The 16,613-nt window shown below is 35.5% G+C and overlaps 3 protein-coding genes across 25 annotated transcripts in view; 1 reads left to right on the forward strand and 2 right to left on the reverse strand.

Annotated features, from left to right (window-relative positions):
- Positions 1-13,299, forward strand: part of LOC105686611 — a 69,229-nt gene extending 55,930 nt beyond the window's left edge. For 7 of the 16 annotated variants that reach the window (XM_048659743.1, XM_048659741.1, XM_048659738.1 and 4 more), the window contains one exon: positions 3,754-3,879. In XM_048659743.1, coding sequence (XP_048515700.1) covers positions 3,754-3,797 — 44 coding nt within the window. In that variant the 3' untranslated portion in view covers positions 3,798-3,879. Of the gene's footprint in view, positions 1-3,753; positions 3,880-4,496; positions 4,634-4,711; positions 4,865-10,099; positions 10,233-12,634; positions 12,970-13,126 lie in introns of those variants that run through there. The other 9 variants (XR_007279903.1, XR_007279902.1, XR_007279900.1 and 6 more) reach the window with 4 other exon arrangements.
- On the reverse strand, positions 91-11,938 carry LOC105686610 (echinoderm microtubule-associated protein-like 2). Of its 8 annotated transcripts, XM_020852680.2 has the most exons (19): positions 11,781-11,938; positions 9,426-9,723; positions 5,837-6,067; positions 5,598-5,754; positions 5,396-5,509; positions 5,021-5,152; positions 4,719-4,787; positions 3,768-4,073; positions 3,617-3,689; positions 3,343-3,549; positions 3,038-3,275; positions 2,805-2,962; positions 2,464-2,721; positions 2,064-2,201; positions 1,861-1,977; positions 1,704-1,739; positions 1,491-1,578; positions 1,195-1,421; positions 91-1,097 (listed from the first exon to the last, which is right to left on the reverse strand). In XM_020852680.2, exons 2-19 carry the CDS (start codon positions 9,481-9,483, stop codon positions 972-974), a joined length of 2,733 nt encoding a protein of 910 aa, XP_020708339.2. In that variant the 5' UTR covers positions 9,484-9,723; positions 11,781-11,938; the 3' UTR covers positions 91-971. The 8 variants fall into 8 exon arrangements, with proteins under 8 accessions (XP_020708339.2, XP_020708341.2, XP_020708344.2 ...); XM_020852682.2 differs by lacking the exons at positions 9,426-9,723; positions 11,781-11,938 and adding an exon at positions 6,392-7,830; XM_020852685.2 differs by lacking the exons at positions 9,426-9,723; positions 11,781-11,938 and adding an exon at positions 6,685-7,829.
- A 937-nt stretch (positions 13,300-14,236) lies between the features above and the next one.
- On the reverse strand, positions 14,237-16,558 carry LOC105686260 (MD-2-related lipid-recognition protein-like). The gene is made up of 4 exons (XM_012400915.3): positions 16,400-16,558; positions 15,328-15,459; positions 14,631-14,800; positions 14,237-14,385 (listed from the first exon to the last, which is right to left on the reverse strand). The coding sequence occupies exons 1-4, from the start codon at positions 16,506-16,508 to the stop codon at positions 14,302-14,304; spliced, it is 495 nt and encodes a 164-aa protein (XP_012256338.2). The 5' UTR covers positions 16,509-16,558; the 3' UTR covers positions 14,237-14,301.
- Positions 16,559-16,613: the final 55 nt, after the last annotated feature.

Here is a 16,613-nt window from a genome sequence, read left to right on the forward strand (position 1 = left end):
CCTCTTCGCAACAAGAACTTTCTTTCATTGGTCGAAGTACACATAAATTATTTTACTGAGTTTTTCTCATTTATTTCACCATTTCTTTTCAATTTTTTTTGTTCTTTTTCTATCAGTTCTTACTCTGCAATATTATTATTACCATTAGCATTTGTAGAATGTAATGTGTAGTTCTAACTATCGGGTAAGTGATGTGTTTGCAAAGAGAAGAAAGAATATTTGTAATTTATGAGAGAAAATAGAAGAACCAATTAATTTGAAGTGTATATATATATATAAATATATTATGTATACATATTCGATCTTTTTATTATTTATGATAGATTTTTGATGCACATATGTATCTTGTATTTTAGAAACTCAAGTTTGCAATCAGTCTAACTCTTATTATGATGGTAGAAACATCTTTTCTCTTGTTTGTTTGCTTTTACTATTACATAATTTAGTTATTTTTTTTTTTTAACTTTATTTTTTAAGGACGGCTTTTAATTGATTTATTTTTAATTTTTCTTCTCAATTCAATATCGCAGTGATTATTCCTTTGCATTAATTTCAATTGATTTCTTTTTTTTTTTTTTTTTTTTTCGCTCGACAAATCGAACAAGAAATTATACTTGTCATTATAAACTGCACGATATCTAGAAATTGACTCACACACTTTTACATACCTTATCGTATACATATTCAATTATATATTCATGATTCAATCTATAAAACTAGTTGAGAGATAATTGTAAATATGTGTACAATTTAAAATATCCTTACAATGAACTTCTCGCTGGGCGAATGAAGTTAAATTCAATTCAGCGTTCCATCGATTAATATACAAGAGGAAAGAAAAAAGATAAAGAAATAGAGAGAATAAAGAAAATTTATGGTTAATACATTATTCGGAATGACTTTTGTTTTGAAAAATCATAATCTATATCAGTTATAACCGAATAGTGCGATAATAATGATTATTATTACAATCAATTCACAACCCATTGCAAAACACTGGTGTCGTTACCACCCGTTGAAACTAGTCTGGTATCATCTTGAAGAAACGAAACGTTAGTCACGTGACTCGAGTGACCAGCGTAAACGTGAAATAGAGACTGAAATTAACCAAAAAAAAAAAATGAAAAGGACGGAATATTATTTCTGGAAATTGTTGTATTCAAGCCGTTCAAAATAATGTACTCTTATTCTTACCTTTGGTTGGCATGCCGGATATGAGAATAACTTGACTTTACCAAAGTCATCACCCGTCGCAAGTAATTTCCCATCGCCGCTACGTGTGCAATTATTTATGTCCGTGCCATCCGCACCCTCTGGCCACACTCCGATCGTTTCAAAACTTATTATGCAGCTGTGCGTGGACCAATCGACGTCGCGTAGAACCGATGATTTTGGAATTTGACGACAGATACCGGGGTTCCCTGTTAATTTTCAATTTTAACACAACTTGTTGATGGATTTTTCTATTCGTTTCAAAAATTTTTACTCACAATAGAGCAGCTCGTAGTCTCCGCTGTTACTTCTCAAATATTGGCTGTCGACCGACCAATCCAAATGAGTTATGAAACTGGAATGTCCCTGTGGTCGAGAGTTTGAAATGTTTAGAATAAGTAAAATGTTTTTGCAATCAAAGATTACTAGCTAAGAATAATCTTCAATGTCGCAGCCAATGCAGAAAATAATGAAACACTCAATTACTGTACCATTGATTTTACTCTACGTCCACGAGTCCTGTTTTGCTTGAAATTAGAATCGGTGTTTTTTTTTCCTTTAGTTATAAATTATTTTTCTATCATTTATGCAAACAGAACAAAAGCTGGGCTTTCAACTTCAAATTTATTTCAAATCTTGAAAACTCACCATGCATCTCCCTACGCGACTATATTTTGTAGCATCTTCGTTCACTTGGTATATGTAAATACTGTTGTCCCTTGAACCGATTGCGAGTAACGATCCATCGGGTGAAAATCTCACAACCTGTCGACAGTGATAATTATACTCGTTAGAGAAAACAGGTAATATGTAGAGTGAGGTTAATTTTTTATCCAATCAGATCGACTTACTTGAAGGGGTTCGGAACCGTCAGAATGATGAGTGTATAGCTCTCTTGTTTCACTGTCAATCGCGAGACATTTTCCGGACACACAACCAACGACCATAACCGTACCGTCTGGAGAAAAACAGACGCTTTGTGCTTGTTCCTAAAATTAATCAATTAAGTAATCAGTTTTTAATTGCTGATGTTAAATCTGCAAACGGAAACGGCTGGGATTGATAAAACGGTTAATCGTAACCTAGAAAATATTAATCAGCTTGATTGCGGTATTTTATCATTTTTACTTATACTAATCAACGACGATTGCGCGAAAGTAAAGTGCCCGCTCCGAGCTTTGAAAGATTTGGTAAAGGCGGAACTCTTTTGGAAATAATATTGAGAGGTGAGAATGTGTCATTCAAATTTACCCCGATATCCTTGCTCCAGACAACGGAGTGGCTGAGGCTATCCCACATTTGTAGCAATCGGTCGTGACCTGCCGTTGCAAATTGTGGCAATGTTGGGTGCGCAGCAAGGCCCCATACGTCGTCCGTGTGTCCGAGAACTGCTGGATTGAAACCCATTTCTAAATCACCCACTAATATGCAGTTCCGGGTCGTTCCTACCAGCAGTTGGGTACCACGTCCTTCCGAGACCGTTCTAATACCTCCGAAATGACCTTCGATCTAAAAGTTAGGCATCCATTAAATTTATTCGGTTTTTTCATTTATTTGTGATGATGTTATCTTCTCTTCATATTTTCGCTCACCTGTGCCTCTTCTCCAGTTAAATTCAAACTAGCATCGAAATGCAAAATTCTTCCATCTTTTCCACCACCCGTCACAACAGTACCATCCTTTAGCACACACATCGAGAAAATTGATCCATCGTGCATATTTCTCACCAACCTAGAGATGGTGTTCGTCCCTTGAAAACGAAAATTTTCAGTTTAGTGATCATATTTTTTATTGGCTATTATCGACTGACTAAAATGATGATTACCTCTGGCCCAAACTATAATATTCCCATTGCTGTCTCCGGTAAGGACATCTCCGTTTTGATTGAAAGCCACACAAGTAACGTACTTAGGTTTGTCACGATTCTCAAAAACTCCCATTCTCTTGTAAAGCATACCTCCGTTGTCGAGTGACCAGAACGATATGTGAGCCTTACCGCATGTCACTATTTGATTACGCTCCAAAGGATGCCATTCGGCACAGACTACCGTGTCCACGGAGCACTGGAATTATTAGATTTATGTTTACTGTCTATGATCGGAGACTTTTCGAGTATCTGTCAATTCGTACCTTTGTCTCCGTGAGTTTCATGCCGCGGTCACCCTTCTGCCAATCCCAAATCGATATGTTGTGATCTGACGTCTCGTCGATCGCACATAATAAATTACCGCCGTCAGCTTTTGAAAATGAAAGACAGCAAATTGATCCGTCAAACTCTCCGGTCCCGATAATGTGATTAGTAGTCAAACTCACCGAATTCCATATCCTTATGTGTGGCTGGAAAATACAAAAGACGTCATCTATGATATGCCCCAAATTGAAATCAAATTTTTTTCCAACTTACAAGAGCATCTCTTCTGTCAGTTCCTGAAACTTGTCCAGTGGCTACCAACAACTTGTTGGGGTGTATAGCTATGCTAAAATAAATAATGTAACGTTTCAACGATGATAATAACGTCTGACATTTGTTTTTTTGGTTAGAAATCGATACCCACCATTTGACGTCATCTGTGTGTCCGATGTAGTGCCTTTGGCTGTGTTCTTCAGGATTATAAAGGACAACTACGGCGGCTACGAAATAAACTATTTCACCGGTGGGTAAGAGATGTAAGTTACTTCTACAATCTCTCCCTCTGTATCCGTAAACCCAATCCAATTTTAATTTGCTTTGCGGAGGTGTCGAAACTTTGTGTAAATCGTACGACTCCATGAATGGTGTCGGTGGAAATAGGAGTACAGGTCGACCCCGCAGATACATGGTGATCGTACCCTCCTCTTCATTGTACTGCATACTTCGGGTGCTAAAAAATAAACTCAGAATTAATCAAACCATTACGTATGCGAATAACTGTAAACGAGAGAACTTATACCAGTGAATGAATCGATGAAAAGAAAAAAAAAGAATTTAATTGTCATAAATGTACACACAAAAGCGATGAGACGAATTGCAAATTGCAGCGATGATTGGCGATGGAATTTTTTCCCTTTCGCTATTTCATCGAACTATTTCTGTGTTGGGATGTTATGTGTTACATTCGTTGAAGAAAAACTTTCTACTGTAGAACTGCGAAATTACACGACCTATGCAGGATACGGTTAGTGACTGACTGCTACAGCTACTTTCCCTTCCTGCCCACAGCCGGTGCTCAGAAATATATTGTTGTGGTGACTCATGTTTTATATACATACACTACGTGTCGTGTCGTATACCTTTACTATGGCAACCCACTGATAGGCAACAACTAGAGATTACATAACAGAATTGTTTTTTTTTTTTTTCTCTTTTAGCTAGTGTCTCTTTTTCTTGCACGTACACGATGAATGAGAACGTCCTTCACGTGACATTGATGATATTATATGTGTAAAGAATAATTTGAAAAAATCACTCCTTAAATTTATTTATATATATCTACATACATGTATTTATCATTTGTTTCAGACATTACCCATGTTTGACGTTGCTCAACGCAGAAGGCTTGAAGAGATTGAATAAGGACTTGGTCGATGTCGATAATCTATAAATACGAAAATTGCAAAAGAAAAAAAAGCATGCGGTGCAAAAAACAACTGATGTACACCGAAGTATACAAGGTAAGCGTGTATTTTTTGGTTCATTATTTAATAAATTAAGTATATCACTACTGGAAGTAAGCAGAAACAAATCAAAAACAAAAAAAATCTTGAAAAAAAAATTATTCCACACAAACGTCAATCTACGAACACAAGTATCGATTGGTTCTAAATTTACCTGGGACTGGTAAGCTGCGTCGTACCTCCTGGTGATGGTGGCGGATGGATGAAATCTCCTGTCGACGACCATCTTTTTGCACGACGAAGACTACTACTCTGTGGTGGCCCGATTATTTTAGTCGATAGTGATCTTCAAATACATATTTTACCGTTCACACTACAATCCTTTATCGTAACGACAATAATCGAGCAAACAGAACGTGCTTTTTGTCATTCAAAAATCAAATAGTCATACGTGTCACCGATAAATTCTTCCATCGGGTCACTTTGAAGAGTCGCACATACGTTTTTTCGTTTTTTGATAAGTAATCTTTCAATATCGATGCAGCAAGGCATGGCATTCATCGTACGTATTAAAAATTTTAAAACTAACCTTGAAACGGGCAATGGAGTTGCTCTGGGACTCGGCGAAGGTACAGGTGAGACACTACTGCTGCTTGGACTATCCGAGTGGAGGGAACCGGTGGACTGATAATGGACGGATCTCCTGGAAAGACAATTTTCATCAAGTCTCAACCTTTTACTGGACAAAACCAGTCGAATCTGCTGAGCAAAGGTGTTTTCCTTTCGAATACCTTTGAGGGAGCTGTGACGGAGGGGTATAACTCGATGGCCGTCTAGGACTCGCAGCAGAATCTCTGATATCCAGACTCGAACCGCTGGAGTGCCTGTAAGATGTGACACTGGATTGCCTCAGCCGAAGATCTTTTTGCGAACCGGCAGCTGGGCTGCCTGAAATCATAAGTATTATATCCTCTGATACCTTTGTTCTTTCATAACTAGATTGATAATTTCCAATATTGTTTCTGCTTACTTCTCTGCGGTACATGACCGTTCCTAATAGGCGAGGATAAACTGCGATCGGCTCTTCTATCAATTCTGTCATCTTCTCGTCTGTCTCGCCCTTCCAATTGCGCTATCCTGCGTAAGGCATCTGCCAAAGTAGCTCTCAGACAAACGATCTCGTCTCTCTGTGCCAGGGATTGTCTTTCGAGATCAGTTACCCTGCCGACCAGCGAACCAGTCTCACACTCAAGCATTTCATCTGCGAACAGAGAGATCCAAAATTAGTGGGCACTCTTAAGTTCAAAAAAACGCTCCCAATGTTTTCACACAATTATTCTACCTCTGAGATTGGTCATTTTGTCTTCGGATACCTCCTATCCTACTATTTGATGTCTACGACAGAACTATGACGTTTACAGTAACAGATGAGGTAATGTTTACCATCGAATCAGGCGACAACAATTTGTCCCTTCTCTCCCTACTTTGTGTGACATTCCTCTACCAATTTGGGGTCACGTTATCTCACCCGGTGTTATGACTTAGAATCTCCTCAAAACCAAATTTCAATCACAAATATACTCACGCCATGCTTGTTCAACCTCATCTACCATCTCCATAAAGTTCGGGAGGGACATTGCGATTGAACTCTTTTATGTGACCCTCGATTTATTATTCAATTGAATTGATTATAAAGCACATAGTATCGCTTGGCGGGTAAACCAAAGTCGTTGAAGTCCAACGCTTTATACTTGTAAAATCAGTCTGCCATTATTATAACCCGCATATTTTTATTACTTTTATTTATTTTTCTTTCTCTCTTATTTATTCAACTGGATAGATTCTCTTTTTCTCTTCGTCGTCTTCATTCCCACTTACTTTTCATACCGCTATCTCTTGCTCCTCTTTATTCTTATCTAATCACGTTTCTTTTCTCACAATAAAATTTGAACGTCATCCGTAACATAATTATTCTTTGGTATATTATTTTACACACTGTGGATTTTTTAAACGCACAAAACTTTCGTACCACAGCAAACTCTCGTCCTCGTCATTATCTGCATCGTCGGTGTCACATGTGTAAAAATATAAAGTACATACACACGATACGATCCACCTTATGTAACGAAATTATTTTTACTTTTTTTCATTCGGTGCGCGTTGTTAAAAAATAAAGAAAATCAAATAAACATAATTAACGACCCCGTGCTGAATCGCAAGCGAATATCACGAACGTCAACTTTCTTTTTCAAGATTATATATTTTTACTTCGTATAAAAAAGGAACCGAAAATTTATTAAAATTGATAAGATCGGGGCGCACGGAAGGTGAATTCCAACAAAACTTTCGTCAGACGAACTTTTCTCTACGGTTGTTCCATCGTTACTGTCACAACACTAAAACCCTGTGCTACCGCAGCTGCTACTTCTGTTCTAAACACGCGATCAATAAATTCCAGATAAATTATCTGCCATTACCATCTAGATACGTGTGCGTAACATTTAACACGCGTTACGCCTTTCGAGTATCTGAAACGTTCAGATAATTTTTACCGGCTTTTCTCCTCGCAAAATTGTTTCATTTCGCATTCACTCGGTTTAACGTACGATTCCTTCGACCGCTGTCAATTTGATTAGAAAAAAAGATTGTTCAATTTTCAATTTTGCTCCCCAAAGGCCAAAGTTTAGAAAAAAAAAACACATATAAACATCGAAAGTATCTCCGTACACACAATTACGTAACATGAGACATTCTAGTTCTCCGTATAATGCAATCCTCGCGTTACTACTTCGTGCCTGGAATCCGATTTTATTTTGATTTCCATTTGGTTTTTCAAGTTTTTTATTTGCCCCACTCTTTCCGCATCTTTTTTCCACATGTTCGCTACCAAAATTTGCTAAACATCTGTTGCGGAGTGACCACGTCATTCTGCGAGGGGGGGAGGAAGAATGAAATGAATAAATAAATAAATACATTGCGCACACGTTTAAAATAAATTTTATAATATACTCAAGAATAACGCTGATCTGCGAGGGATCGTGAGAAAAAAATAAAAAACAATTCTCTTATTCCTCTCAATTTTCCATTTCAAATGAATTTTCCAATAAATTTTCCAATCGATATTCGCCAATGCGACGATGAAGTGAATTCTATGTGCGATAAGCCTGAGAAAAAAGAAGAAATAACCAATCCACGGGGCTACACGTTGTTACAAATAAGAAGAGAAAGAAAAAAAATTTACATTTTATCGAAAAGAATAAATTCTGTGTGATAATCGAATAGCTATATATTGCATATAATATAAGAAATGCGTACATAAATAGATACATGCGTGACTGTATAGCGTAATTATAGAACTTCGATTGTGGTGGGCGTCCTCGGCAAACGCATCGTTATTATATTCTTGTTATTATAAACATGGGCGTTTATTGACAATAAATATATTGGCGGTAAATATGTGACATAATTAAACACGTGCATTAAATATTTGGTTCGATCGTTCCGCCGGATAACCGAATTACACTTTTTCCGCCATTTTTACCGTCGCTCTTATCTCAAATTTTTGATAGATTTTTTTCTCACGACCTCTTCGACTCTCAAGGTCGTTTAACTCCCGATGACGGAACGATCGTAATCATCTCTGCACTTGACGGGTTTTTTTTATTTTTTTATTTTTTTTTATTTCAAATATGCTTCATATAATTAGTTACGAAATTTCTCAATATATGCATACATTATACATAGGTATATGTATATGTAAATACGATATCACAAACTAACGCCTCTCATTCTCCTCGCGGATTAGTTGAAAATTTTCATAGCGTATTTTGTACTTTATTCAATCAATTGATATCTCGACAGTTTCTTCATTTCATTAATTTATTTATTTATTTTTCTTTTTCTCACATTTTTACCTACTCCGAGCGAAACGCGTTTTCTCTTGCCGATCTTCGGACTAGCTGATGGTAAGATGAAGCGGAAAAAAAAAGGACAAAAAAATGCAACAATCGATACGCGGGTTAGGTTAACTCACACATAACCACATGTAGATATGTATATGGATATAATTATGGTTATATAATTAATGAAAGAACAGGATGAGCTGCCCGGCGCACCTTGTAACCTATAACGTCATAGGGATATGTATAGCGCAGGTATATAAACCGTACATACATATGCCATGTACTGGATATCCATGTATCATCTGTGCATGTGTATACATATTTATATGTATACCAATAGTTATATAATTACCGACGCATTTTTTGTACATGGAAAATAATAACAACCATACCTGTATAACTAATTATTGTTATTATTATTGAACGAACGGATGAAAAGCTTGCTTTATTTTCCTTTTATTATTCTTCTAATAATAATATCCGCATTACACGCCATGAATTTTAAACATATGTATATACGGTACCGTACGTACATACATACATACCCATGTATACCGCAGATATGTAACGGATTGGAAGGTTGATTGAAATTGGCAAAAGAAAAAAAAAACCAAAAACCAAAAAAAAAAACAGAGGAAGAATTAATGGTGAGAAAATACTAGAAATGTTAGCGGGAAAAATGAAAATTGCACGATTGTACAAGAATGAAAAACTCACCCATTTCTTGATAAACGTTGTCCGCAGTTCCTTCTTCATCCCCGTTAACAGCTCGCATCGTTAATCGATTATATTTTTAATAATTATTCGCGACGGCGATCGCATTCCCGGATTTTCATTTCTCAACGAGATGATATTACGGGGGTGTGGTTTATTACCTCGTACACTTAGAGAAAATTCGCGGTTGCTGCGAAGCCCCGGGTTTTTTTTTTTTTTTTTTTAAACGTTTTCTCAATTATTTTTTCGATCTTTATTCTCTCCTATTTTTATGGAGGTCGAATTATAGGAGAGCGTTTTTCTGAAAAGACGAAGAAAAAAAGAAAATTAGACAAAAATAGAAAACGAAAATAGAAAGGTATAGTATGCACATGAGGTACGATAAGCTTCAATCGGTGCACCGCTGCACTGAAATCGACGTTTGATTTTATATCCTTATTAATTTTCTTTTTGATTTTCTGTTTTCGTTTTTTTCTCCTTGTTCGGAAATAATCGGAAAGTATAAAGTTAGAGTCGGCGATCGCCGGTTGGCAATAGATATATATATATATATATATACATGTATATAATCTACATGTATATATGTATATAAAAGTTGTACGCATTGACCTGGTCAGTATGCTACCATATTTGATCGTGCAACGTCCACTTTTATATACGGTGTGTCGATAGCAAAAAAAAAAAAAAAAAAGAAAACCAAATCAAAGAATAAAAGAACAAAAAAATAAAAAAAAATAAATAAATAACCTGGTTAAAAAAATGTCGAGAACTGATTTCGCGTTCGTTTTTCGCAACTGCAACACATATAAGGTACGTGTGTATCTATAACGTACACATATATATATATATATATATTAGCTATATTTTTTATAAATTCATTTTCAAAAAAAACAAAATTCATCATTTCATTTCATGAAATTAATTTTTAATTTCTTGAGAAATCACGTATAAACTCGTGGGAAAGAAAATCAAAATGCAAAAAATTATCTATACTCTTATAAATTTTGCCCTATTTATTAATTTCTCTATTTTTGTTTCCTTTTCTTCTCTTTCACCTTTCTTTCTCTTCTACTTTTTATATTATAAACCGTATAGAATTTTTTTTTTTTACATATTAATAATTTTTCCTTTTCTATAAAATCCACTCCTTTCTTCTCACTCGACGATCCACCCGTATACCTGCGGTATTTATAGGCACATAGGTATATGGAAAAAAAAACGAAAAAAAAAACAAATCGAAACCAAAAAAACGAGATTAAAAATAATCTAACATCATTTGTCGTCGTGGAATGATAAGCCACTTTTTCTAATCTTTTTTTTTTTTTTTTTCTCCTTTTATTTCCAAAGCCAATCGCTACTCGAATGTTACATACGTGTACTATATGTTCGTACGATCATACAGTATGTACGAGAGATAAATATTATATGAATCGTTTTATTATAGTAATGGGGCATATACAAGCAGACAAATAAATGAAGTTAATCAATTAATTGATATATAGGTGGTAATCGGCTACTTGGAAATGTAAATAAAATTATTTTCCACCTATTATATATATACTAAACCACTATGTGTGCTGTACATATATATATTAATGGTGTACGACTAATTGTACGGACATTATTCTTTTTCGTTTCAAGTTCATTACTTTTCAATTCATTTAAATTATTTGTCTTTCTATTATTCCTGAATAGAGAAAAAATAACTTGGTGGTTTCTTTTTTTTTTTTTTTTTTTTGGTGCAATTTTCGTTCCGTTTCACCTTTTCAAAACACGTAGGTATATCGTTATGTATTTAATATTTAATATTTAAGAAGGACATGCCTATATACGTATACATACGTATACTATGTACATATATATACAAGTTGCTAATTTTGCAAACATTCCACGACTGGCTAGACCGCTTATTATAGAGACACAATGATGACGATGATGGTGACGATAATAATAATGAGCATTACAGTCACCCGGTTGAATTAATTCGATGACGATAATTAAATACGTATACATATGTGTACCTATATGTAGTATACCTATAAATATATAATTTCTACATAGCAAAAATTTTTAAAATTAATCGATATACGCGTGCCGAGTTTTTTAAATCACAATTAACGCGATGGCATGCGATATTAGCTGCGTCTATTTTATTCGATTCGATTCGATTTTCTATTTTCTATTTTCTTTCTTATCCATTTTCCGTTCCACAATAACGACGATGATTTTTTTTTTTTGTCTTTTTTTTTGTTGCTAATCAAATAATTCATCGAGTTAATTAATCAATAATTCTCTAAACAATGTTAATTACAATGTTCATAATTAGGTACCTATACGAAATGATTATTATATACTCACGTAGAAATATGTATATTGGTTATTATATACGTGCATATAGGTGTCTATCGGTGTCTATGTACAAGTATATAAATATCCGTTATTAATGAATGAACGAAGATATAGTACAGGTATGTCTTCTTAACATACGAGGCACGTATATTTTATGAAAAAATTGTTTCACAGGTGTAACGGTTTTTTTCCTATATATATATATATATATATAAATTTTGTTTCTTTTTCGGTTTTTTATAGGTTATGATCAACGCGATACGTGGATCTTTTTTGGTGTTCTTTGATTATTTTATTCGGATTTTCTATTTAATTTCCTTCTTCTTTTCACGTAATTTACACACTTGTTGCGCGTACCTGTATCACAATTTTTAGTTTTCTCAACTTGATTTTCGTTCTTACGTTTTTTTTTTTTCATCAATTTTTCATTCCGTTTTTCAATACATTTGGACACATATAAGAACGCACAGAGTTAAAATATACTAACGGGTATTTTGTAATTCGCACGCCCAAGAAGAAGACGCTTGGGAATTGGCGAGTTATGCACACACATACACTGTGCATTATTATATACAGATAAATATGTACCTATGCATACGTGTATCCGTATAGGCATACAGGTACATAATGCCTAGCTATACATACGCATATACATGGCATGTACGCACACGCGTAGCACAATCAAACTGACGTGTTTGAGCCAAAAAAAAAAAATAAATAAATAAAGGAAGAAAAAATTCTCTCTTTGATTCCAGTTGATTTCGTTTTTTTAATTAATTTTTATTCGTCACCCGGCACAGCTATTTCATTAAATTTGATCATCAAATTTTCTCAATTATTTTGCATATAAATTCTCGTTTCAGGTAAAAGAAGGGGGAAACGGAAACGAAGGGAGAAAATAGATGGTGGAAAAAATGTACCCGAGACAAGAGAAACTAATTATTAAAGAACGGAGTCCGATTTAATTATGGGTGGAGGTGATTATCGGATGCATGAAAATGAAATTCACCTATAAACTGATTGCGAGTAACCGGTGGTTACCACTCGCTGTATCGCCGTAGGTAAACGGAAAAGGAAGAAACACATTCACATCCGAAAGAAGAAAACTGAAAAACCGTGGAAGAATATATTTTATTGATAAAAAGAGAGGAGAAGAATCGAAACAATAACTAACAATATCTTCGCGCACCACACTCACGTACGTATATATATATATATATATATATATATTTATATAAATATGTCAGCCCGTCCGCAGCGTTATCTTTGCTCTATACTCTCGTCCGTTTTTTATTTATTTTGAAAAATTGCATACACCCGATATTGTTGTTAATATTTTTATTTTATAAATAAAGGAGAACGAGCGATCCGCGCAACGACGATTTCTACCAGATACTGCAGCTCGCCGAGGAAAGTTAGCAGCCCGCTGCCACACCGAGCGCGGATTCTATGGCGGAGGCAATAAAGGAGGGAAGAAAGAGGAGGAGGAGGAGGAGGAGGCGGCGGCGGCGGCGGCGGCGGCGACAGGTGAGCTGTGACACCTCTACAGGCTAAACTTTAAAACATGGCCGATTACTTTTCGAAACTCGCCGCGGAGGCAAAATCAAATACACACCACGTAAAATGTAACCGGCGGTCTTCTCCGTTGCGATCCGCCATTTTTTCTTTTTTTTTTTTTTACCCGACGATCCCGTCCGGCAGCGAACGGCGTTGAGGGTCGCAGGGAAACGGCGAAAAACGGGAAGTCCGAAAACGATAGATGGAAAATTTTCTAAGTTTTAAAAAACGGAGAAACTAATGGACGAAACTCGAAACGCTCGCGAATCGTATTCGCCTCGTTTTTCAACGCGGAATGTAAATGAATCTTCAATTTTTCATCGCCGTCGATATCGGAATTCGATTTTTTTTTTAGTTTCTTATTCCTTCGGAAACGTCGCATATTTTTTCACACCCCAGCTGACGACCCGTTACAGCGAGCCGAAAATTCAGTTGCCGTTGACGAGGCGCGACAAAAAAAATACCTTCGGTTTACCGAAAAATTTACAGGAATCGCGTTTAACCACCGGAAGTTATTGACTTTCGATTGAAACAAAAACGATCACAAATTAAAAGCAAAATAAAATAAAATATGGATCATCGTATCCATATTTTCTCGATCGGTAAAACAGAGCTGCGGTGACCCGGACTAGAAATCCAACGGGCATCTCGCAAGCGCGGGTTCGAATCCCGTCCGCAGCTTAAAAAAAATTATTTTTTTTTCTTTCTATTTTCTGGTTTTTGTTGTTTTTTTCTATTTTCTAAAATAATTCTCACGACAACATTTGAATCGAATTCGAAAATCCGCGAAAATAATTTTTGATCGACGAGTATGTTTTTTTTTTTTTTCTTTTTTTCATCACTTACCTTTACATCATTTTTATCGGATGATAATTGTAATGATGATAAGAATATTGGTTTTTATTTTATTTTTTTTTCACAATTTTTATTTATTTCGTTTGATTTTGTTACAATTCTCTGGTTGTCGACATTTTTATTTGTAAAGTTTAATCTGGAAGACGAAACAACATTCCTGTTGTTCCTGATTCCACAGTTTCCATTTCACGTCGTACGTTCTCTGAAAATTAAGGGGGGAAAAAAACATGAAAAATCCAAAAACGAGAAAAAGCAACAAAAAAAAAACTCAATCAATTTTCATTTCGTGCAGTTTTTTTGATCCACTTTTTCTTCAGTACTTTCCAAAAACCTCGTACAATCGAAGAAACGCGTTGATTCGTGGTTTCTTTTTTGAATATCGTTTTTCGAAATTAATGAATTAGTTTTTTTTTTTTTTTTTTTTTATATACATATATATATATTTACCGCCGGAAAACTCTGCGATATCGAAAGCTGGTAACTGTAGGTCTGCTTTTGTCCGGAGACGCTCGGGCACACGGTGGCATTACAGGCGTTCAAATTCATTCCGATGAACGGAAGGTCGCCACCCGGTCTCGTCCAGTATGCTCGATTCTGAAGCGTATCGGAACTGAAATCTGCGGAGGAGGAAGAAGCGCAGGTTATAGAAAAAAAAAAACACATAAAAAAACAAACAAAAATGAATCAGGAGACGCCAATTAGCCTCAGAGAATCACAATTCGCTCGAGATGCGGTCCTCGTGCAGACCTGCATGTCGTGTAATACTTGAAGTATTTTTTTTTTTTTTTTGCATAACCGAAATACGTGACCAATCACGTTCTTTCAATCTTCTTTATAACATGTGTATATACATAGATATATATATATATATATATATATATATATATATATATATTCACGCTCGAATCTTTAAAAAAGAAAAGAAAATGGAAAATAGAAAAGAGCAAAGCGAAGAAAGAAAATCATTGAAAGCATAACCGCGTCGCGGTATTTTTTTTATCCAACAACAAATATATAAAACGGAATGATTTTTACAAATTTGTGATACCGAGGAAAAAAAGAGAGAAAAATTTTACGTTTCAGAGATAAAAAACAAAAACTGAAGAATAAAAATAAGAATAAGGAAAAAGAGAGAACCACTTACTCGGCGTGTAGTCGAATGTGATGCCCGCGTTTCTTCCCCTCTTAATTCTGCAAGGTTTCCCCTGAGCAGCCTCTCTGCACGGATTAACCCGAACCTCGTGTATGGTACAGCCGGGTTGTTCGCTAACTGAAACTTAGTCACGCGTATCCGTTGTTATTATTATTATTGTTTTTGTTGTTGTTGTTGTTTAACGTGGTAAACGAGGATATCGATTTTTTCGCGATTATGAAAATTACGAAGGAAAAGAGGAGGATAAAATGGGGTAGAAGATAATCCGATAACCTTTCTAATTTGTATACATATATCTACGAGTACCCTACTAATTAGCCTTGCCTTGAAATTATATAAATCATATATATAATATATATATAATATATATGCGTGGATTTTATAATGATCGGAAATTTATCTTGAACGTGTGTACGTCGTAGCGCGCGTCGAACGATTCGTTGATTTATATACATTTTCTGATTTATTACAATCTTGAAGAGTTCAAGGGGTCAGAAAGCAACGTTCGATGTTGACATATATATATATATGTATAAGTTAATTACTTGGAAATGAAATTCTCGGTAAAAATTTTTATCTCCCCTATATATATCGCCATGTACGCACGTATCCTCCTGTAACGTCGAGTCTCTTGTATTTCCACATTTTCATTTTCGAAAAGCAAATTTTCCGCCCATTTTTTCTTCTCTGTACACTCGCCCAATTAAAATCCATCGTATCGTACGATCTTGTTTGAAATATTATTTTTCTTCTCTCATTCACCGTCTCGAATTCGATTTGAAAGATAAATGAAAAAAAAAAAAAAAACAGTCAAACAGATAACTCATCAAAAACGTGACTCGAAATTTCGGTTGTCTTTTTTTTTTTTTTGTTTTTTTTTCCCGATTCTTTTTCAAAATTTTTTCACCCACCACGCGATACGGTGTTCGACATAGCTATTATACGGTGTGTTTGCGGTACGGTGAAACGAAAAACGAAAAACGAAAAATTCAAAAAACGGAAATCGAAGTTCGATTGGATTATCGGGGTTATCGCTATTTCAAATGGTACGGGTAAAACTTACCTTCGTCCGAACACGGTTGCCAGACGACGACTTCCGCCAGTGTAGTGGAAATAGCGGCGACAGCGAAAAGCGCTATCAGGACGCGATCGAAGGATCGAAAATTCTTCATGTTTGTCGGTCGAACGTTTGACGGTAAGTGACGGAGAGACCGACGCGTTGCCCTAGACGAAGAAATTCGAGATGTTCTTCTCGGGAGCGAGAGATCATCTCTCCT

Source organism: Athalia rosae, chromosome 8 (genome assembly GCF_917208135.1).
Source record: "Athalia rosae chromosome 8, iyAthRosa1.1, whole genome shotgun sequence".
NCBI classification, from domain to species: Eukaryota; Metazoa; Arthropoda; class Insecta; order Hymenoptera; family Athaliidae; genus Athalia; species Athalia rosae.